General features: G+C 39.8%; 1 protein-coding gene across 1 annotated transcript in view; it reads left to right on the top strand.

The window, feature by feature from the left end:
* Positions 1 to 24,445, top strand: part of MAP3K15 (mitogen-activated protein kinase kinase kinase 15) — a 130,909-nt gene that overhangs the window by 36,600 nt on the left and 69,864 nt on the right. Inside the window, exons 4-6 of the mRNA XM_012651700.1 lie at positions 6,206 to 6,399; positions 9,493 to 9,661; positions 11,780 to 11,886. Of these exons, the coding sequence (XP_012507154.1) occupies positions 6,206 to 6,399; positions 9,493 to 9,661; positions 11,780 to 11,886 (470 nt within the window). The remainder of the gene's footprint in view (positions 1 to 6,205; positions 6,400 to 9,492; positions 9,662 to 11,779; positions 11,887 to 24,445) is intronic.

The following is a 24,445-nucleotide window of genomic DNA, read 5'->3' as shown; positions in this document are numbered from 1 at the left end:
CTGTACTTTCATTTGGAAGTTTATGAATTGCTTTTTAAAATGTAGTCATTAGTCCCATTTCTTTCTGTCAAATTTCTTAAACTTTTATACACTTTCTGAAAGATTTTCTTAAAGGAAGTATTTTTACCTTCTCAAGTCTCCAGATTCCTGCTGTCTCCTCGGTCTTGTTCGTTAAACTCTCAGCTGGTTTCAGAGTTCATGCATTTCCTCTCTTTCTCTTTATTTTTCTCTAACTGTAACTAAATGTTTGCTCAAAGATCAAACCCTCTCCTAACTGCAGGGAAGGTTTCATAGGTCTCTGCTGCTACTGCTCTGCCTTCTTAAACAAGAACTTGTGACAGCACATAGCATATGTTTGTCAAAATCCAATTTTCACACCTCGTTATTTAGGATTTGAGCAGAACTGGGGCAAAGTTTACTCTTGGGCTATTTGGGAAGACTAGGTTTACTAAAGGAATAACGTAAATGAGATTTCAGCAGAAGTGTTTGTCTTGGAAACAATTTTAAGACATAATTCTGTACAAATAGGTTAGATTCTTGCATCTTCAATTTACCTGTTATAGAGGCTCAGGGTTATTTAATTGTAATGTTTATTAGTATTTTTGTTATAATTATGTCTTTTAAAGAAACAGAAGAAAACAAGTGTGTATATGTATATATAGAGAGAGATTGTTATTATTAACCTTTTAATTTACCATTTCTGGTTCTTATCATTTGTTCCTGTGGATTCAAGTTGTCATTTGGTGTCATTTTCTTATTCCAATACAACTTTTTTCCTACCTGTGTCCTTTTTGCTGTTATTGTCAAATATATTTCTATATGTTATAAGCCCTGACATGTGATTATATACATCATTTTCTGAAACTGCTTTTCAAATCAGTTAAGAGAAGAAAGGAGAAGAAATTTGCAATTATATTGTCTCTTATAATTGTGTACATAACTACCTTTACTGGCATTCTTTGTTTTTTATCATGTGGATTCAAGTTACTGTCTGGTGTCACTTGCTTTCAAACTGAAGAACTTTCTTTGGTATTTTTGTAAGATGAACCTGCTAGCACCAAATTATCTCAGTTTTTGTTTATCTGAAAATGTCTTTATTTCACCTTCATTTTTGAAGGATAGTTTTGGTGGATACAAGATTCTTCGTTAACTTTTTATTTTCTTTCAACACTTTGGTTATGTCTTCCCATGGCCTTCATTGTTTCTGGTGAAAAGTCAGATGTTAATCTCATTGGAGATGTTAATCTCCTTGTACATGACAAGACATTTTTCTCTTGCTGCTTTCAAAATTTTCTTTCAAAATTTTGACTATGATGTATGGGTGTGGACCTCTTTGCCTTTATCCTACTTGGAGTTCCTTTAGCTTCCTAGATATTTGATTTCATCAAATTTTAGAAGTTTTCAGCAATTTTTCTTTCAGTGTTTTTATGTTGCTTTCTCTCCTCTTCTGGGACTCCTATCATGTGTCATGTATATTGGTGTGCTTAATGGTGTCCCATGTTTCTTTAAGGCTCTGTTCTTCTCTCTGTACTTCAGGTCACATAATCTCTGTCGATCTATCTTCAAGTTTGCTGATTCTTTCTTCTGCCACTCAAATCACCTGTTGAGCCCCTTCAATGAATTTTTCATTTTGGCTATTACACTTTTCAACTCCAGAATTCCCATTTTTTTTTTAATAACTTATCTTCATTGATATTCTCTGAGATATTGTCATCATACCTTCCTTTAATTCTTTATGCATGGTTTTCTTTAGTTCTTTGAACATATTTATAATAGCTGCTTTCAAGTCTTTGCTAAGTTCAATATCTGGGTCCTTTCAAAGGCAATTACCATTTCCTGATGTTTTCCCCATTTATGGATCACACTCTCCTGTTTCTTTGCATGTTTTGTATTTTTTTTGTTGTAGATTGGACATTTTAGAAAATATAGCAGCTCTGGATACTGATCTCTCTCCCTCCTGCCTCTGGCACATGTTGTTTTTGTTGTTTGTTTCATGACTTGGCTAGGCTAGTTGAGTGAAGTCTGTTTTTCTGCAGTATACAGCCTCTGATGTCACTCTTAGAGGGCACAGTCTTGGGCATGTGCACAGTTACTCTGACCCTTTTATCCCCACCCAGGGAGCAGCTGGACTCTCTTTGACTCTCTTTCTCTGATCTTCCTGTTAAGTTTCTGACCCATTTTCTGTGTTGGCATTATACCTAGTTGTCAGTCTCCTTTGTTAGCTAATTGCTCTATTGTTTTTGATGATGCCCTGAGGCATAAATTGTTCCACAGTCTGATATAATTAAAGGTTGGGCCCATTTGCAGGAATAGTCCTCAGGTGTAGTCCCTGAGGCTTGCTCTGACCTCAGGAAGGTTCCTCTTAGCTGTCTCTTTCCCTGGTTTTCTCTGTTAAACTGCTAGCTGGCATACCCTTCACTTATTCCTATGATGGAGCTACCAGCCCTCTCTTAATCGCCTGCCACCAAAATCTCTCTCTCTCTTTTTTTTTTTATAATGCCCATGAGCTTGAACTTCTCTATGTTGTGTTCCACATAAAGTTAATCCTTTCATGAAGAGCTGCAGAGTGCTCTGTCCTTACTGCCTCCCTCTGCCCTGGGAGCTCTGAACAACTGTTCTGGAGCTAGTGGTAGAGACAGCAGCCTGCTTCTCTTGGGATGACACCCTACTCTATGAGTGGGGCGCTGGGCAGGGGTGGCAGCCTGTGGTCTTCTCAGCTTGCCTCTCTTGCCATGGAACCTTCACTCTATGAGTGAGCTTACGGCAAGGACAATCAGGGCCAATATTCTTGGCCTGTTTCACCTATGATAGAGCTTCTGCCTTACAAATATAGGCTGGGTGGAGAAAGGGAGCCCTGGTCCCCTTGACTGCACTTGCCTGGAATAGAGCTTCTGCAGTACCAGGCTGTGGTGGATGAGAATGCTGGTGGCCTGGTCTTCCCAGGAAAAACTGTCATACTGCACTGGAAGTGAGAGGGAACCCTGTTGTCTCGGCCATACCTACTCAGAGTAGAACTTCTGTCGCTCTGGGCTTGGGGTGGGGGATGAACAAGTTATGGCTCAGATGCTACAGAATCTCCCTGTTCTTACCAAGATATAATAGATTTTCTTGAATGAAATGTTTTTCCACTTGCTGTATGCCCTTAGGACAACTTATAGAGACTTTAAATGGTTTTTTTTTTTTTTATTTCAGCATATTATGGGGGTACGAATGTTTAGGTTACGTATATTGCCCTTGCCCCCGACCCTGCCTGAGTCAGAGCTTTAAGCGTGTCCATCCCCCAGACGGTGCGCATTGCACTCATTGTATGTGTATATACCCGTCCCCTCGTCCCCTCTCCCATCTGCCTGACACTCGATAAATGTTATTCCTGTATGTGCACTTAGGTGTTGATCAGTTAAAACGAATTTGATGGTGAGTACATGTGGTGCTTATTTTTCCATTCTTGGGATACATCACTTAGTAGAATGGGTTCCACCTCTATCCAGGATAATACAAGAAGTGCTATATCACCATGGTTTTTAAAACAAAATTTTCACCAGTTATGGTTGTTTTTCTGGGGACAGGATTTGAGGAGTTTGTCATACCTTTAGTCTAGCTCTAACTTTTTGAAAATAATAAACTATATTTCTTCAAAGATATTTTACCTTCTAGACCTCACTGTTCCACACAGCCCTTTTCTCCCTGTCAGTCTGAAATAGGAAGGCTTTTATCATAAACTCAACCAATTTCAAGTGGAAGAAAAAGCAGTTTAGCTTCTGAATGTATAAGTAGCATTTAATTTATTTTAGCAACATGGCTTTCTTGACATGGATGAAGGAGAAATTTGTCTGTAACCCACAAACACCTTAGTTTGCTGGGCAATTTGGGTCTCTTTGAGAATATGAAAGTGTTACAGGGAGGGAAGGGCCTTTGTTCCTGTGATGTAGGCAATTTCTAGTGATTGTGGAGAAGTAGACATGAGCCCCCTTCTCCAGTTATCACCTATACACCTGAATTTTTGCCCCTTCCAGTTATAGCACTGGTATTTATGTTATAAGGGGTAATGCCAATAGCTGCTGCCCACAAGGATGGTTTCCAGCTGCTGTTTTGCAGCAGGGTAGGTATTCTCAGAAAACCTTATTTCCAGGGATAATAGAATACCAGAAAGCTTAGTCTATGACAAGGGTTGACTCGCCACCTGTTTTTGTATGGCCTGGGAGCTAAGAATGGTTTTTACATTTCTGAATAGTTGGAAAATATCAAAAGAAGATGATGATTTCAGGACACATAAAAATATGAAATTCAAATTTGTGTCTGTAGAGTTTTATTGACACACAGCTGTACTCATGCGTTCATGTGTCGTCTGTGTCTGCTTTCATGTTACAACAGCACAGTAGAGTAGTTTTAAAAAAGACTGTGTGATCTGCAAAGCCAAAAATATTGACTACCTGGCCCTTTACAGAAGAAGTTTGCTGACCCAGTCTAAAATATGTTTTAGTGGAGCAGCACTGGTAATTTTTAACAAAATATTTTAGGGTCCAAAATGTGTGCTGACAGGGCTGTAGATGCCAACAATATAGAAGCGAGACAGGTTCAGGACAATTATTTATATTTTAATTTAGATGGAAATAAGAATGTCACCTGTTTTTGTGTAAACAAATCTTACTCAAAAGGAAAACTTATCTGTGTTGCATGTGTGTATTTGAAACTAGTTCCCCAATGTTGTAAGTTTTCCTAAACATTTTGATCTGAGATCATGACATTTTGACAGTTTTTGTAATGATAATGAATTTCTTTTTAATTTAGAAGAAACCTTGTCCCTTATTTGACTCCCCATTCTTGGAGAAAGTGTACTTTCCAAGGTTCTATCTGCATTATGTCAAAATACCTAGATAACTCCACTAATTCAGTTTAAAAAATCAAAGAGAAGAAGTCAGATGCATTGTTTCTGGCATCATATAAGTTCTTTAAAACTTAGTGGGGATACAGGAATTAAAAAGTTGAAATTCTAAGCTAGTTGCTTTTTATGACAGTGTAGGCAAATTTTTTTTTTTTTTTTTTGAGACAGAGTCTCACTTTGTTGCCCAGGCTACAGTGAGTGCCGTGGCGTCAGCATAGCTCACAGCAACCTCAAACTCCTGGGCTCAAGCAATCCTTCTGCCTCAGCCTCCCGAGTAGCTGGGACTACAGGCATGCGCCACCATGCCTGGCTAATTTTCTTCTATATATTTTTAGTTGACCAGCTAATTTTAGTAGAGACAGGGACTCGCTCTGGCTCAGGCTGGTCTCGAACTCCTGACCTTGAGCGATCCACCCGCCTCGGCCTCCCAGAGTGCTAGGATTACAGGGGTGAGCCACCGCGCCCGGCGAGTATAGGCAAAATATTGACTACAATATCAGAATGTCGCATAAGAATGTATTTTAATCCTCTAAATGTGCTAAAAATTGAGCCTTGATGTCATGCTCTTTAAAAGTAATGTTTATGCTTTACAAAGATCATGATTCATAGTCCAACTGTAATCATTCCATAGAAAAAAGATAGTATTTTACCTGGGTTATTGTTTGATGATACAAAAAATTTTTAACGGATTCTTTTCCCAAAAGATCTCTGAGACTAATCATATTTATTAATATATACTTCCTACAAAACAATTTTTATTAAGTTTGTAGTTAAATTATCAAATAATATGACTTTTTCATCTTTGCTGAAAGAAAGGAAAACAATATGCTACACTGCGTTCTTTGGTTATCAGTGGATTCAAACTCCCTCTGGTATGGAGAGCAGTCCTTGTTTCTCCCTTCCAAGTACTAACCAGGCCTGACCCTGCTTAGCTTCTAAGATCAGACAAGATTGGGTACATTCAGGGTGGTATGGCTATAGACAATCCTTGCTTCTCAATGGGTTCAGGTTCTTTCCAGTTTGGAGAGCAGGTTATGAAACAATGCATGCATTTAAGACTTAAAACCCTAAAATTTCTGCCAGTGAAGTTCAGAGACACATATATATCACTTGAGCACTCAGAATCAAATTTTTGTCGTATCTGTGTGGTAGAACTTTCGAAATTGGGTGGTTTCCTGTTTTGTGCCTATAGATTTATAGTTGTATCATGCAAATTGTTGTTCATACTCAGGCATTTTCTCCTCCTCTGTCCCACCTGCCCGAAGCCACAGCTATGTTTTCACATGAGTTACTTTCTGGAACATATTTGTTTCTTTTTTCCAGGTGTCTAGCGGAAATTATTATTTCATCCCCTACATCGTGACACCATGCGCTGATTATTTTTGCTGCGAGAGTGATGCCCAGAGGCGAGCCTCCGAATACATGCAGCCCAACTGGGACAGCATCCTGGGCCCACTGTGCATGCCCCTCGTGGACAGGTTCATTAGCCTCCTCAAGGACATCCACGTGACTTCATGGTAATTCCCATCAGCCACCAATAACCCCAGGAGCCTTGCCAAGGTTTCCCTTCGCTTTCGGGGAGGCAGTACGCCTTCAAGTAGCCAGGGTGCCCAGAGAATGGGGAACTCTGGCCGATCACTTAAAAATCTTCCTGGAATCCATTATTGCCCCTGGTTACCTCACTAAGCTGGGCCACTGAGGCGAAGTCAAAAGTGAATAGAACTAGAGCTAGGAGGTCAGGACTGGGCCTGTGTCTGGCCCTGACTGCCTGTGCCACCTTGACATATAACTTCTCTGTGACTGTTTTCTCTTTTAGAAAATAAGGAAGTTAAGTCAGTGATTTTTTTTTTTAAATGATCTCTTTCATCTCTGAGATTCTGTGTTTTAAGATCATTTCTGAACATGACTTTACACTCCCTTAGTGGTTGAGGTTCTTAAAATGCCTCAGCAAGTCATTCTGACCTTAAATTCTTGTGCTGTATAGGCCTGTGTGCCTTGAGTCCGGCTGCAGCCATCCTGACCTCTGGACGTACTGTGACACGTTCCCTTTAGGTTTACATCAGAGGTGGCATGGAGCACTAGGGTGGACAGGTTTGGATTTGAATTCTGACTTAGGTGATCCCTAGCTGTGTAGCCTTGAAAAAGTCAGCTCACCAATTTGAGCCTCAGTGCTCGAGAAACTGTACCTTCAAATGTTCTTATTCTAAAAGTTAAAGGCAGAACACCTTCTTCTTCACCAAATGATCCAGTTATTTTGCTTGCAGCCAATTTAAATGATTTATTTCTATAAGTTCTGTCACAGGAGAGTTTATTCTTCCAAAACAAATGAGAATCCAGAGTGCTGGCAGGACTGACTCGTAATGACACATAAAGGACCTCACTCACGTCATGCTTTGGCTCAAATTGTGGCCCCCTGAACTGTGAAGTGTAACTATTGTGTGAGGTGTTAACACACTTATTAATAGTCTCTTTTCCATTTCTATCCCATCAATTCCCCTTTGGCTGCAAACTTTTCTTCTACAGACTTTAATGGGAAAAGAAGACTGAAAACCTAGACACGTGTGACCACGTGCTAACGTAGAAAGCAAACGGGGGACATTTTGTGGCACATTCCTGGAAAACTTCATTCAGTCACACCTTGTTCACTATTGTCTTATTGCAAAACAAACACTTTAGTGAAGTTAATGGAGAAAACTCTTCCAATACCGTATTTTCAGGTCTGACAAGGAGGTAGGCTGGCTTAGGTCTGCCAGAAGATTCAGGTCTTTGTGAGAAATGGACTCAAGTTTGTTTCTTCATTCAGTGTATGTATGTATCAGTAGGAAAACAACTCTTTTGATTTGGTTTAATTTCAAAGGGCTTGAAATACCTAGTGGTGGATTTCATCCCATGAACTAGCAGGTGTCTAGCAGTGGTTAGTGAGAGGAGAAATGGTGCTTATGGTAAAACATCGATAACAGATGACAGGTAAGTTTTTAGCTTAAGTGCCAACTCTGATAGATTTATAGTTTATCTTGAGTCCTGTGCTGAAAAGGGCTTTGAAGCCATTTCCAAGTTCACATTGATTAGCAACATCTTCCCTGGTTCCCAGAGGCAGAAATGGCTGCATGTTTATTACATATCTGATGTCCCCAATTCATATTCAAGTCAGTTATTGTATTTACTTAAGTTACTGTTCTTATTAGGTTTCTCAGTTTATTAAGACTATTTTTCAGAATTACCCTTGAAAAACAAGACTAAAGTATAACATTTTATTCATCACACTAAACTAATAACACTATAATAGCTTTGATGCCTTTATAGTCCACCAAATGGGCAATGGCTGTCACCCAACTTAATGATTCATTCCATTAATGACAAAATTTTAAACACTGGCAGAATCTGTTAATTTGCTCATCATTGGGGTAATAGAAATTGACAAGGGAATAAAAAAATTAAATCAATGCACTGATATTTTAATATCAGAACCACTTCTGTGGGGCATCACATTATTCTTTAATTGTTAATTGAGGTCTTATTATGAGCATTGCACCAGACTATGTACTGTATGCACACTTACTGGCCATAGTTTTATAATTATTGAAAGTAAGTACCATTTGTTCTTATTCTACCTCATGTTATTTTTATTTCTCTGGAGACTCTAATTTAGCTTACTCTCTTTTTAATGAACAGCCCAATTTTACTCTTTACAGTTAGATCATTTCAGCTTCTTAACAGGTTGACAGTTTTCTGCTTGGCAATGCCTTGTCTCCATTTTAAACTTCCTTGCAAAATTGAGAAGATATTTATACCAATCTATGGTCATTGTAAGGTGGCCTCTGTACATGAAACTAGGTTATTATTCAAGGTTTTAAACCAAGTACCAGACAATAGCGTTGTCTCTTTGAGAGGCTGTGGTAACATTCCAGTGTGGATTTACACTGCCTTAAATGTTTTTAAATATTTCCATTATTATCTAGATGATCATCTGAAGGAAGCTTTATATTTTACTTTAGAAACACATTCTGGCAGTCAAATTTGACAAGGAGAACGAGGTTGTCCATAAGTTTCTAGGCATGGCCTCTATGCGTCCTTTTTTTGGATTGCTCGGGGACACAACACCAATTTCCAGCTCTCCCTCCACTAGGGAGAGCTTCATGACTACTAATGGGGACACCTGATAGAGAAATTCGTTTTAAAGAAGTTCTCATCTGTGTTTCATGGCTTTTGGAGTTCTATTTGGCTTTGTGATTATCTGTTGTTAGTGGACAAAACACATATTCAAGTAAGGTACCTTCTCGTCCTCTATATGTTTGAAAATGCCAGAGGAAGTACATTGGGTTGAGTAGCAAGTCCTACATCTCATCCAAATACAGATGGGGTCAACTTTGAAAATATTTTCAAGTTGTAATGAACTGATTTTTATTCATCATTTACTGGTTAGTTTCTGCAAAATATGAATAACAAGTAGAAAGTGGCTCCTGTTGGCTAATGCAGGGAGGCTCAGGTCTGGGCCAAGGTCCCCATGTGTTAGCCTATGTCATGTCAGTGAGAACCATGTTTGAGCACTAAAGAAGAGAGTCCTGGATGCATGTGGATGTGACTGGAGGTTTTGGTGTTTCTCTCTCCAGTGTTTATTACAAAGAAACCTTGTTAAATGACATCCGGAAAGCCAGAGAGAAATACCAGGGCGAGGAACTGGCAAAGGAGCTGGCTCGGATCAAACTGCGCATAGATAATACTGAGGTTCTGACCTCAGACATCATCATTAACTTACTCCTGTCCTACCGTGATATCCAGGTACGAAATGTGCCTAGCTGGGGCTAACATATGCCAGGCTCTTCCTTGGCATGAGGAACTCTTCATATGAAGTCCCCTTATACCAGATGTGTGGTGAACTAGCTGTTTTATAGACAAATAGGTATGTGGCTAGGTCGAACTGGCTGTTTCATAGACAAATAAGTATGTGGCTGGGTCACAGGTCATCCAACTTATATCTGCTGTGAAAATTTTGGAGAGGGTTTTGTCTTATCATGGTGTGACCACTCCAGCAAGAGATCTCATATACAGGACTACTTAATATAAGGAATTAAGTAAGAATTTAACAGTTTATGTGTACTTTATGCTAGGAATGGTTCCAAGACCTTTGCAAATCTGAATTCATTTTATTCTCTTAACCTTACGAGGTGTATGTATACCCTTATTATCCTCATTTTATGAATGAAGAAACAGAGGCACAGAGAAATTAAGTAACCTGCCCAAGGTTACAGAGTAGTTGGTGAGGTCAGGATTCAAACTGAGGCTACATGAAGGATTACTAGGGAGATATTACAAAAACAAACAAACAAAAATGAATAAAAAAAGAACAAACTGAGGCTATGGCTATACTATTTCCTTTAGGCCTTTGTCACTTCCTTCTTTGTTAACCACCACTCATCAGTGACAGGGAGGAGTAGCAGAGGCACATTCAGAGCCCAGAGGATGCAGATGCTTATTTCAAGACAAGCCTCAGAAGCTACTGGAGAGTTCTTGAGACACGGCTTTTGGAATGTGGTACCATGAAGCAAATTGAGTGTTTCCCCCCTCCAAGTCTAATGTCATTGAGCAATTTCTAAGGGTGTATTGCCTCCCTTCCCTTTGGAGGAACACAAGATAACATACCTTACTGTAAAATTTTACAAAGCTATGCTGGAGGTTGTTGGCCACAGGTCTTTACATCCAAACGACGGAGCTATCCATATATGACGTGGACCAGGAGCACAGTCAGCAACTAGGGACCTCATACTCTTCATAATAAACAGATGCATCTAACTGATTTTACTAGAAGATGTTATTAGGGATTGTGATAACGATTAAATCGTGCCCCACAGGACAAGAGAATGGGAATGGCCTTTCTTGAAGTCTTTCTTCCCCTGAGCTGCTGGCTTCTTTCTGTCCCTGCCTTCATGCATCCCTTCATTTTTTTAACCTTCCATTGATGAGACTCTTAGGCTTGAAGGTGAGCTAGGCGGTTCATGGAATTTACTGCCTTGCTTTCCTGTGGCGGCAGCGTCAAGGTGCAAAGCCATGGGACAGGCATGGGATTTCAGTGGGAAGCCCTCCTCCACTGACTATGGCTGGCTGTCAGTGAGTTGGCCAGTACCAATGATTCTGGGTCTGGCTGCAAGGATAACAGGTGGCACTGCTGAGCGGGGACCCAGCTGAGATAAACATGATAGCAATTTTTCCCTGGGTAATTATGCAGCATTTAGAGCAGTGGTTCTCAACTCAGGGACATTTGGCAGTGTCTAGAGACATTTTTGGTTGTCAAAACTAAGTGTATGTATGTGTGGGGAGGTGCCGCTGGCATCTGGTGGGTTGAGGCCAGCATCCTGCAGTGCCCAGAATGGCCCCCACAACTGCGAATTGTCCAGCCCAAAAATGTCAATAATGCCAAGGTTGAGAAATCCTGGTTTATGTTAATTTGATTGATTCTGGCAAAATAAGAAGAACTGGGATGTTTTCTTCCTTTACTTGGGAAGTCGGCTGTGAGTTTTCTTCTGTGTTTATGTCCAGCTCATTTTAACATGTGTCCCTGCTGATGGTATTAACTCTCCTTCGCTCAAAACATGTTAGTTTTTTCCTGGCTGCTGGGCTCATTTGCTTTCTTTTGTTGACTTTGGATTTAACCCCTTTCCCTTGGTCACTTTGTGCCCTTTGATAGCAGGGATTCCTTCTATGTCCCCCCGTCTCTCACCCATCTTGTTTTCTAATCTTTTTCCTGTTCTTTTAAAGGCTCCAAGTAACTTCACTAACTGCCCTCTATAAGGAAAGGCCTGCCTTTATGTGCTGAAGCTGTCTTATGTTTATAACTATTCAGAAAAATCTGTGGAGAGCTGTGTTTCTTCTCTTTCTCACCTTGGGACCTCTTGCCAACAGGACTACGACGCAATGGTGAAACTGGTAGAAACACTGGAGATGCTGCCTACATGTGATTTGGCTGATCAGCATAACATTAAATTCCACTACGCATTTGCACTGAATAGGTAAGAATGATAATGTACATGTAGGGTTTTGAAACATGCCACCTATTGAATTGTGATTCCTTCTTCATTCAGCAGCCATCAAGTATGAGCCAGGTCACATGCTATATGCAAAGGTTATAAAGATGGGTAAAGCGTGGTCTTTGTCCTTAGGGACTTTGTGGAACATACATTCTAGCTGTGATATCAGACATGTAAATAAATGCTAATAGCTCAAGGTGATAAATGGTTTACTGAAGGTTTGTCCAAAGTGCTATGAAGTGTAGCAGAGGGAGGGAGTCATTCTGCCTGGGAGTTTTAGAGAAGCTTCTCTAGGCTCTTTGGGCTGGATTTTGAAGAATTACTAAGAATTACCTCATGGACAGGGGAGAGTGGGAGACGGGGATGGTGAAAAAGACCATTCCATTTGGCCAGACCAGAAGTGTGAGCATAGAGTTTTTTATGTGCAAGGTGCATTCAGGGAACAGCTAGTGCAACTAGAACAGAAGATGCAGGTGAAGCAGCAGACAATGAGGCTAAGTGTGGAGGATGGAGGACCATGTCTTCAAAGGACCTTGGATAAGTGATAGTATCTTGTAGACTGTGGGGGACTAGTTTAAGCAATGGGGTGAATGTTGTATGATAGGAAAAGAGGGTGCTGTCTTTATGTACTAGTATAACCTGAACTTGAGAATTCAAATTGCTGGGCTAAATAGAATATATGAATCTTGGAAATTCCTGCCTGGAGACCACAGGCCTCAGGAGCTTAAGTGCTAGGGGGATCAGCTAAGATGCTGTAACAAAGAGACCCCAAGTGCAATGATTTAAATAAGATTGAACTTTCTCTTTCACATAGTGCTCTAGAGGTGACTAGACCAGGCTAGTGGCACAGCACTGCTCCAGGAGCTGTTCAGGGACTTGGCATCCAACTGTTAAGTAGCTCTTTCATCCCCTGGAGTGTTGTCTTTACCTGCATAGTTGAAGCTAGATCACTGCCACTCTGGGTTCCGGTCTGTGGAATGGGGGAAAGAGAAGAAGCCCAGGGCAAGTGATTTACTTCAAAGCAAGTAGAATTTACACATGCCACTTCTACTCACTTTCCACTGGTGAGAACTCAGTCACATGACTCCAATTAGCTGCAAGGGAAGCTGGGAAATGTAGTCTCTAGCTGGTTGGCCATGTGCCCATCCAAACTTGGCTACTGTGGATTTGGAGGATAACTATGAGTTTGCCACATTCAACCTCACAAAATCCCAGATGCCTAAATGTGTTAGTTCTACAGTCTCCCTTCCTCCATTGATAATACATAGGAAGAGGAGCAGCATTAGGTGAATATCACAAGAATCCTGCCCAGATACACTCCCCACTGGGCCTGTCCTCTGCTTGAGCCAGAATTAGTTATATAGAATCATACAGCAGAGCACTCTGGGAAGGTGTTCAAACTTGACTTGAGAGCCGGAGAGTTCTGGCACTTCCTCGTCAATCTTCCCCACAGGGAATGAATAAAGCGAGGGTTGAAGGCGAGCTGAATTAGAGCACTCTTGTGTCTGATTTCCTACTTTGAGAGGCTGTGATTTGCTTCATCAACTGGATTAGGCTACAGATTGTTGATCTCCCACTAGCAGTACCTGCGGAACAGCAGCAAAATGGGCACCCATGGCTTTGAGTGTTTCATAACACATATGAGATCACATCTCTCTCTTTTAAATCAAGGTAAAATTTATAGTCAGTGAAATGCATAGATCTTAAGTATATAATTTAAGCTTGATAAATAGATACACACATGCAAACAACACCCCTATCAAAACAGAAAACATTTCTATCACTCCAGAAGTTTCCTTGTGCTCCTTTGTGGACAATCCTCACCTCTCCATGGGCAGCCACTATTGCAACCTCTGTCTCCATAGATCAGTTTTGCTTGCCCTTAAACTTCATGTAAATGGAATCTCATAGTATATACTCTTTTGTGTCTGGCTTATTTCACTCACTGTCACGTTCATGAGCTTCATTACGCTGTTGTGTATGTTAGTAGTTCATTCATTCTCATTGCTGTAGAGTATTCCAGTGTATGGATAGGCCACAATTTATAATATTTATCCATTTTACTGCTGATGAACCTTTAGGTTGTTTCCAGTTTGGTGCTGCTGTGAACATTCTTGTATATGGTTTTTGTACACACATGGACGTGTTTCTGTTGGGTATATAGCGTATGCACATGGTAGACACTGGCAGACAGTGATAGGATTCTGATTCCTTTTTGGGAGGAAGCTTCCTGGTCTTTATGAAAATATGCCTACTTTCTCCCCAGTGGCCTTTAAACCCAGCATCCCAAGGTGGGGAGCATCTTCGTGAATGAAGGCCAGTCTTCATTAAGCCTGAAAAAACAGTCTTGTAACTTCGTTCCGCTAGCATAATAGGCTCCATTTTTATTTGTGCTTACCTATACTTGATTGATCCTTGATTTGTAAGGATTAAATGAATTATCACTTATAAGGTTCATGGGAGAATGCCTAGTGCACTGTAAGGGCTATTTAAAAAATTGGTTTGTTAAATAAAAACTAATGGCCGTTTAAGTCACTCATCACTATTTCTTTTTCCCAAAGTAGAGGTAATTGTTGTCAAACAGAGAGTAAAACAATCTATTATTGTTTTCTCAAAGCAATAAAGGTTAGAAATGGAAAATTGGTATCTAAGAGAAATGGGCTTGGCAGGATGAGGTGATCGTGAGACAAATATTTTTCTAATTTGGAAGCAAAATGGCTGGGATTGTGTACCAGAGAACCACCTTTCTCTTTGACAGTTTTTTTCCATTTTATTATCTCCTATTAGACAGTGGCTCTATTTTGTAGGACAGGCAGGGTCCTCAATACTGAGAACCTCATTTTTTTCCCAACAAACTAAGGATTTTCCATAGAATTGCTGTATTTGCTTCATTTATACATACAGTCTGATCCTGAATTTCATATTTTTGCTTTAGGTTTAACTAGGCCAGATGTCATCATAGTCATGGTTGGATTTTGCATTAATCCAAAAATCCAAAATTCTAAGTGTTCCAAAATCTGAAACTTTTTGAGCACCGGCATGATGCTCAAAGAAAATGCTCATTGGAACATTTCAGATTTCAGATGAGGGATGCTCAACTGGTAAATAAAATGCAAATGTTCAAAATCTGAAAGGAAAAAAAAAATCCAAAACATTTCTGATTCCAAGTGTTTCAGAAAAGGGATACTCAACCACTATTCACAGTTTTTAGGAAGTTTATAGCATTACCTTGTATCTGTAAAGGGGAAAATAGCGATGGACAAAAAATGAATTTTCCTGCATTACAGTTGACTTTTAACTCTTCGGAAGTGGAGCAAATCGTGACCATAAATTAGTTACTGAAGGTTGGCAGTAATGGATGGCATTTGACCCTCAGATAGCAAGGGCTGCCTGTTAGTGGGAAAGCTGGCTTGATAGCTTCCACTTCACTGCATTCAGAAGCCCATTTAAAGCTACTTCAAGTTTCCACTGAGCAGTTAAACTGCCTCTCAGTGGCATGGGATCCTTTATGAGTGATTTTTATTTGCTGTTGCTTTTATAGATAGGACTTTATTAGATACACTAATATCCTGACCAGGGATCCAGCCAGAAGGCAGAAGGATGGTTCAGAAGAAGAAGGTCAGAATCAAAGTCCTAGGTTAAAAATAAAACAAAACTTGCATATCGCAAGACATTAATAGAAGGCAGGTGCTCATATTCTACCTCCAGCATCTTTGGGTCAAGACTAGCAACACTGGCAAAATTTATCTCATTGCCCCTCAGCAAGTGGAGGGGCAACTGGATGCATGACACATTTATTGAAATGTTTCATGTGTCGTTCTATAAATAAGGGGAGTGATAGAAGATGCTACATGGACCCTAGAAATGTAAGGGGGATATTGGATGAAGGCCACTGAATCCAGCCCACACCAGAGGCACTGCAAGCTTGTTTTAGCCTCTGGGCTCCCCAGCCAGGTCATTGCTTGGGTTGAGAGACACACGTCCCTAGGAGGGCAGTGCGGGCTTATTATCTCTTCAGTAGCCATTAGTCTCCTTTTGTCTCTTCTGTTTACGTTCACTGTTTGATCTCATGATCTTGATTTATATGTCTTTTATTGCATGTTTGTCAAAAGTAGAAAAATGATGTCATCTTCCCACTTTTATAATGGATTGTCTCCAGGTACCTAAAAACATGTTGCAAAAGAAGGTTACATATTTGTTATTGCTTTGCCAGTAATGAAGAGAACCACACAGTATGCCAACTTAGAAGGAATCATCTAGTCCAAACCCTTTATTTTAGAGAGGAAGAAGAAAGAAAGAAAGGCAAGGGCCCAAAATATAACAGCTGGTCAGTATGAGATCTGGGACTAGAAATCCCTGATTTTAGCAAAGAGCACTGCACACACTAGTTTTTAATGCTAATATTAATAATATCATAGCATAATCAGTTATAATCTTTTCAGCAGGCTTTAGCTTATATTGTGTTGGTCTGAAGGGCAACCCAAATAAGCCATGGGCCTCTGCTTGAAATTGTTGGGCTGTCCCTTTATGTGTCCTGGTTTGTCAAATGTGATAAGAGTTTTAGATGGTAGCTGAGTATCGAAGCTGCTTTTATAATATAAACTTTTGGTTTTTATTGAGATAAAAACCACATAATATAAAATTTACCATCTTAACCATTTTTAAGCATGCAGTTCAGGACTGTTAAATATGTTCACCTTATGGTGAAACAGCTCTAGAATCTTTTCATCTTGTAAATCTGAAACTGTACCTATTAAACAACAACTCTCCATTCCCCTTCCTCCCCAGCCCCTGGCGACCACCATTCTACTTTCTGTCTCTATGAATTTGACTGCTCCAGATACCTCATAAGTGGAAAGATACAATATTTGTCTTTTTGTGACTGCCTTACTTCACTTAGTGTAATGTCCTCAAGATTTGTTCACGTAGCATATGTCATAATTTCTTCCCTTTTTAAGGCTGAGTAATACTCCATTCTGTGTATATTTTCTTTATCCATTCAGCTGTCAATACACATTTAGGTTAGGGCTACTATGAACATAGGTGTGCAAGTATCTCTTTGAGACGTTGCTTTGAATTCTTTTGGATATATGCCCAGAAGTGGAATTGCTAGATCATATGGTAGTTCTATTTTTAAGTTTCTGAGGAGCTTCCATATTGTTTTCCATAGCAGCTGCTCCATTTTACATTCCTACCAACAGAGTACAATTTCTCTAATCCTTGCCAACACTTATTTTCTAGGGTTTTTTTTATAGTACCCATCCTAATGGGTATGAAATAATATCTCATTAGAGTTTCAACTTGCATTTCTCTGATGAGTGACATTGAGCATCTTTTCATCTGCTTGTTGGACATTTGTATACCATCTTTGGAGAAATGTCTATTCAAGTCCTTTTCCCATTTTTAAATCAGGTTATTTGATTTTTGTTGTTTTTGAGTTGTAAGTGTTCTTTATGTGCTCTGGATATTAACTCCTGATCAGATATATGATTAGCAAATATTTTCTCCCATTCCATAGGTTGCCTTTTCACTCTGTTGATTGTGTCCTTTGGTGTCTATAAGTTTTAAATTTGATGTAGTCAAATTTTGTCTATTTTTGGTTGCTTGTGCTTGCAGTGTCATATTCATGAAATCATTGCATAATATATACTTTTTATAGCAAGAAGCCAGTTGCATTTGTTTTCTGAGAAATGAACCACTCCCTTATCTTCTGAGCAGTGACCTTGCCAATAATACATGGGTTTTTTTTCTAAAAGATATTTGCCCAAAGGGCTTGACACTTCTGTCTGTCTTCGTTCCTCCTTGCTGCCCTTCTTGAGCCTACGATATCTTCCTTTTCTGTCTACTTCCTTGTTCAGTTCCCTCCTTTTTGTCCTTCCTCCTTTATTTCCTGACTTATTTACATGTCAGCGGAAGGGCCATTGTAAATAAGGAGAGAGCTCATGAGTGGTGACTGAAGTCAACAGGTGATCAAAAAAATTCACACTTGTGTACATATTACACACACATACTTGAATTTATACAGGTAAGCAGACTTGTTCTCTTCAAACTAATTGCACCGCAGTGCTGTGCATTCATTTTGACAGTGCTCCCGTTATTCACAATGATGTGATGTCAGTGGAGAGAGGGGATTTTTTTCTTTGGAATTGCCTTAAGAGCCAGCTTACAAGGCACATAGGAAATCATTCCAGTGGATTTTGAAGACCGATCTGGGTTTGGATTCCAGCCTCTATATTTAAGTGTTATGGCTGTGGTCTAGCCACTTAACCTTCTGAAGTATTAGCTTCCTCATCTGTTAAATGGGATACTAACATCTACCGTATAGTAAGTGTTACTTAGAGCACTGCTGACATGAAGCAGGTGCCTGGCTATGGCTGTTACTATTATTGTGTAGCTTGATCACCCACATTTTCACCAGGTTTGGGGGATAATGCTTGACCATTTCGAAATATCTAAACTATTAACAAAATACAGAGATTTCCACCACAGAAGATATTTAAGATAACATACCTCTGGCTCCGAAGGAAATTCATAAAGAGAAGTTTATAGAGGTGTTGTTAGCGCAAGAATATTGTTGGAATAAGTATATGGCCTTCTGAAATGACTATTTTAAATGAGACAGGGTTTATATGAATGTAGAAATTTGTGAAAAAGGAATAGTATGTTTGGCAAATTCAAAGTTTATTACTCTACAGCAGGTTTCTCAACCTTGGCACTATTGACATTTAGAGCTGGATAATTCTCTGTGGTGGGGGCTGTCCTATGTTTAGCGACATCCCTGGTCTCTACCCACTAGATGACAATAGCACTCCCCCAAAGGTAGCAACCAAAATGTCTCCAGACATTGACAAATAGGAAGCCTTGTGGGATATGGAAAGAGCACACACTTTGACATTTGAATCACTTACCAGCAATAGGATGTTGCCAAGGTAATTAAACTCCTTAAGCCTGAGTTTGCTCATCTGTAAACCTGGCTGGTGATGCCTGTAATGAGAATTAAATAAGATATGCTATATACAAGTGGCCTGCACGGCCCGCGGCAGATAGAAGGCAGTTCGTAAAAATTCAGTCCCTTCTCCATTTATCCCCCATTCTTACTTCTTAATTCGAATTGGGAGATAACCTAGTGTTACATAAAAAGATTACAGATTCAACATGGCAAGTGCCAACTGACTTTAGTGGCTTAGTCTGTAGGAATTATGATTGTTTAAAGTAGGCAAGAAAAACTACTTGTAATTTAAACAAAAAGTTGCCCATTGCTCTTAACCGACTATTGGCCGTCCAGAGAGCATTTAACTTGAGGATGGTTTGAGAAATATTTCAAAATCACTCTGCCGTTGACTCCCACGAACCATGGGCTGGAGTGCTGTGAAAAAAATTTGGATAATGGGAATTAATGAGGGGTTCTAAGAATTAAATAGGAATGTCATAAGTAAAATATTTAGCATAGTTCCTGGTACATAGATGATGTTGGATGAATGCTAATTGCCCTTCTATTTCCTAACAGAGAATCCCAGCCACCAGCGTTAGGTCATCTTCAACAATGGTCTGAACCTAAAACACAGTTACGGTGTTGTGGCCAACTTTTCTGTCGACCTAAGAAAATGAAATACTGAAAGAGTTAAGACTAATAATATTTGAATACAATTAGTAAAGAATTATTGAAGTTTCTTTTCCCCCTTACCTAACATCCAATTTTCCATCAGTGGAACTTAAGAACACAGTTTCTTATGTTTATATGTTTTTCTCGTGTGTATTTTTTGGGGGAAAAATACTTCCTCTAGTGGTTTAAGGTATTTTTTCCCCATTACATTAAGATCAGATACAGAAGACTTTGTTTTAACATCTTTTGTCTTTGTGACTAGGCATCCAGAAAATTCCAGTGATAACAGCCTTACCAGTTGCTCACTTGATTAATGTTTTGAGGCTCATGGTAGCACATACTACAATTACCAGCTTCAGATATCAGCTTGAGGATGTAAGGACTAGAAATTCCTCTGTAATATATTTTGACACATAGAGTAAACCATTATTAACCATTTCTGAGGAAAATCCTGACCAGTGTAAGTTGCTACCAAAGCCTCCATTGGCTCTTAGAATAGATAGCAAGTGGACATTCCTTGTTACCTGCATTCTGATGTCCTGGTTGCCATGTTGAATCTGGAAGTCCAGGAGACGTTAAACCTGGACAAGCTGCCTTCTCACCCTCTGCCTGAGGACTTCAAACAAATGAAAAAAGCCACACTTCCATTTAGGAAGTATTTGTTGAGAGTTTCCTGTAGATTCCATCTCCTATGCCTTAGAGTGTGTATAGAGAAACTTCACATGAGTTCATCCCTATCACTGTTGCCTTTGAAATGGGGACATTGATCAGGAGAAACAGGGAGACAGCCTTTCCGATTTCCTTGGACAAGTTTCTGAAGAGACATGAGAGCCACCAAATCAGCCCTATGTAATGCTTTTATAAATTCAGGATGACAATTTACATTTTATTTTAGATGAAATATTAGTAATTTAGTTTTAAATAATACTTAAGATTCAGAATAGTTGTGTTTTAGTGTGTGTGAATACTTTGTAGCACATCACAGCTATTATTTAAGCAAGACAGAGAGGGTATGTTTATACCTACGTAGAAGTACTTGTAAAGAAAGGACGTTTTAGGCCGGGCGCGGTGGCTCACGCCTGTAATCCTAGCACTCTGGGAGGCCAAGGCGGGAGGATTGTTTGAACTTAGGAGTTCGAGACCAGCCTGAGCAAGAACGAGACCCTGTCTCTTCTAAAAATAGAAAGAAATTAGCCAAACAACTAAAAATATATATATATATAAATTAGCCGGGCATGGTGGCGCATGCCTGTAGTCCCAGCTACTTGGGAGGCTGAGGCAGGAGGATCGCTCGAGCCCAGGAGTTGGAGGTTGCTGTGAGCTAGGCTGACGCCACGGCACTCTGGCCTGGGCAAGAGAGTGAGACTCTGTCTCCAAAAAAAAAAAAAGAAAGGATGTTGTGTGGTGGGGAAAGTGTTGGTTTGGGAGTTAGGTAGCCTGTATTCTACCCCAGCTCTGCTAGTAACTAGCTGGGTATCTGCACGCAAGTCCCTTGACTTCCTGGGAATTAGAAGTACACTCATCAAAGGTAAGAAATAAAAGGGAGGCAGAGGGCCATAGATTGGGTACCAGTTCAGGCTGTGTCTGTGGTTGTACTCAAGGTGCCAGGTTGCAAGTTCACCCAGCACCACCCCAGGTATTCCAGCGGTTGACTTTTGATGAGACTGGAGGATGAGGAGGGCTCTGACTGCAGGGAACAGGCCAGTTTAGCTTGAGTGAGGGGTTCATTTAGGAGGCTAGAGAGAAATATGTGGCTGAGGAGGGAGGTTGGCTCCAGTGGTTGAGGACCTTGACTGATAAGCTAATGAATTCGGATTTTGTTCTGTAGGTCCTAGGGAGTTACTGAAGGTTTTGTAAGCAGAGGACTAACGTGAGCCAGATCTCAACTCTGCCACTACCTGTGTGGCTTTAAGCAGGTCACCAAACTTTTCTGTACCCTATAGCCCTCTTTTAAAAAAAAAAAAAAAGAGAGAGAGAGACCAAATGATCTTGAATGTTGCTTTCCTTTCAAAAGTTCTGTGACTCTTTAACTTGAAACATCATTTTATTAGTCGAATGCTTATAGACAAATCTTGAGATCTTGCCTTTGTAATGCATCCTTCATCCTATCAGCAATCTCAGTCCTATTCCTGGATTGAAACTCAATTACATCACTGTTCCAGGGACAGTAAAACCTACTCCGTGTGCTTCCTCACTTTGCTTTCTACTAACACATTGTACTGAAGAATGTTTTGCTTGAACAATAAAGATTTTGTCAGAACATCAGTTAACTAAAAGCCATAGTTATGATTTATTTCACTGCCAAATGCCAAATTTCCCTCAAATTATTTTCCTGCTACCTCAACTAATCTATGTCTAGTTTTGTTGTTGCTGCTGTTGCTAGTTAATTAATTTTGGAAGCAATTTCAGGTTGATATTTTTATCACTAATTTTTCTTAATGAGAACATTTATATGCTACTAGAATCATAATCTATGTTCCCCACAGAAGCAGCTCCTGAGATAAGAATTTGGGGGCAAATAATTATATATGGTATTATATTTTATGTTTAATAATAACTGGCAATAAGAAATGCTATTTTTTTAGAGCGTAACATGCCACTATGTCAAATGATTTTTGTGGGGTTTTATTATAAACATTTCTATTATTGGCTGTTAAATTTATTAGATACTTTTTCTACATTTTTCAAGATGACCAAATAATTGTGATCCTTTATTCTGTTAACGTAGTGGATAACATTGATTTTCTAATGTTAAATCCATTTTTGCTACTGGTTGATTTTTATCCAGCCATCTTGTTAAATTTTTACTAGTTCCAATAATTTCCTGCTGATTCTTATGAATATTTTACATAAGTACTTCTATCAAGTTCTTTTCTAAGCTTCATACTTATTTTTTATTTTTCTATTGCATTGTATGAACTCTGGTATTAAATATACTAAATATTAAAGATAAAACTAATAAAAATTATTAAAAATACTGAAAATTGGGGGCAAATAGTATATTTGGGAGGTGATCCTAGGAAGTTTCAGAAGGGGAACCAGGGAAGTGAGACAGGAAAGGAAGAAAGGCAACAGAGGGTATGTTAATGAGCAGATTACCACTGTGGGAAACTGAGACTCTACTATTGGGGAACTTGGGAAGACTATGTAGAACATGCCTCAGAGTTGTCTCACCAAAGGGACAGGGAAGCTGGGGACTTATCCACTAACCTGCCATCTATCACTGGTTGAGGGCTGCTCTAGAGGGTGAGCATGCTTGGGGTGGGGTAGGGGGGTGGCAGGAACAATGGGACCCAGCAAGTCTGTATGCACAGGTGATGCCAGTGGGATGTGGGTGGGCCATTGAGTGGCTGCGGTATCTACTGTCTTTATGGGAGGTGATGTTTTAAACCTTTAATGCCTTCTTTTTCTGATCAATTGTTTTTCTTGAAATATTAATTTCCGATAAATTTCTGAGTCTCTCTACTTTCCATTTTGTACAAAATCGTCGGGAGAATTTAATTTTATTTTCTTGTAGTGATTTGTTCTGCTCTGTAGAACACACTGGAAACAATCTGAAATTTATACTTGAGATCTGGTACAAGAGGTATTGATGCCATGGTTGCCTGGCTACTCTATTGAAGATTTTTGAGATATTATATTTCTTTATTCAAAAGTGGTTCTATTTCCTTAAATGCATGATTGAGTGGCCACTGAATGCCGTTCTGAGTAGGCAGAAAAGTTTTAGTGGCATATCTCTGGATTATGCACATATAGATTTGGCTTCTCACAGCAGCTTGGGAGAATCACTATAGAGAAAACTCCGTCATGATCCCTGCCTTTGAACAGATGGCAAATCTTGGCTCTGCCATTGATCCATAGGAAACATCAGTGCTAACCATCAGAGGACCTGTATGAAATGAGATAATTCCTATTAAAAATTACCCGCTCTTTCAGCAATGCATTAGAGTAGTTCTCATGATGATCTTAGATGATATATACTAGATGTTATCTTAACAACAATGCCACTTTTTTGTGGTTTTAAGAATAATTGCCCAGCAGGTCAGATGAAAGGAAGGTCTGACCAGCAGCCAGACTCTTGGGGCATTATTAATGGCCGGCAGGAGTACACAGAAAAGGATTCAGGATACATGGAGGAAATAACTATCCATGTGTTCACTTTCCTGTGCATTTGGGGTATAAGGAGGGCCCAGTGGCTGAACGAGCTGCTCCTTGGGTATTTGAGGGAAGGCTTCTTGGGAACAGCTAGAATCTGGAAAGCCGTTTGGAGTAAAATATGAAACTTAGAGATTAGCATCTGTGTCCTTCTGTGTAGGGGTCCAATGATTAGGGCAGAGCCTTTCAGAAATTTAACATAAAAGGAATAGAAATGACTCTGTGTGGCCTGGCCTATCCTTTTGTCCTGTTCCTCCTGGTTCCTTGTTCTCTAGCTACCCTCACCTGCCTTCAGTCTTAGAAGCAGCAGGCTCTTCTCACCTGTGGATGTTTGCATATGCTATCCCCTCTCCGTGGAATGTTCTTTCCCTCATTGCTTACCTGACTGAATCTGATGATCCTTCAGAGTCTAGTTTAAATGTCCCTTTCTGAGAAAGGTTGATATTGCAAAGAATACCAAATCTGAAAGGATGTTAGTCATTCTCATAGCACTTGCTGTTTTCCTTCATAGCACTCACATTTCTGTGTTTACTTGTTTAATGCCTATCTTCCCTGCTAGACTGTAAGCCTGAGCGGGGGCAGAAGCCATGGCATATACTAGGCCATTATATACCCAGTGCCTAGTACCATTGTGCCACTCACATAGTAGGTGCTCAATAAAGATTTGTTGAATGGGGGAATGAATGACTAAATGATCAACTATGGTACAGAGTTGGAAGAGATCCATATAATGAATGTCTGGGTGCTAGAGTTAATTTAAGGGTTTGGTAGTTAGGCAAACCT

Source organism: Propithecus coquereli, unplaced genomic scaffold (genome assembly GCF_000956105.1).
Source record: "Propithecus coquereli isolate 6110/MARCELLA unplaced genomic scaffold, Pcoq_1.0 Scaffold362, whole genome shotgun sequence".
Taxonomy (NCBI): domain Eukaryota; kingdom Metazoa; phylum Chordata; class Mammalia; order Primates; family Indriidae; genus Propithecus; species Propithecus coquereli.
Note: the sequence above shows the minus strand (reverse complement) of the source record. Positions and strands in the feature narration are given on the sequence as shown.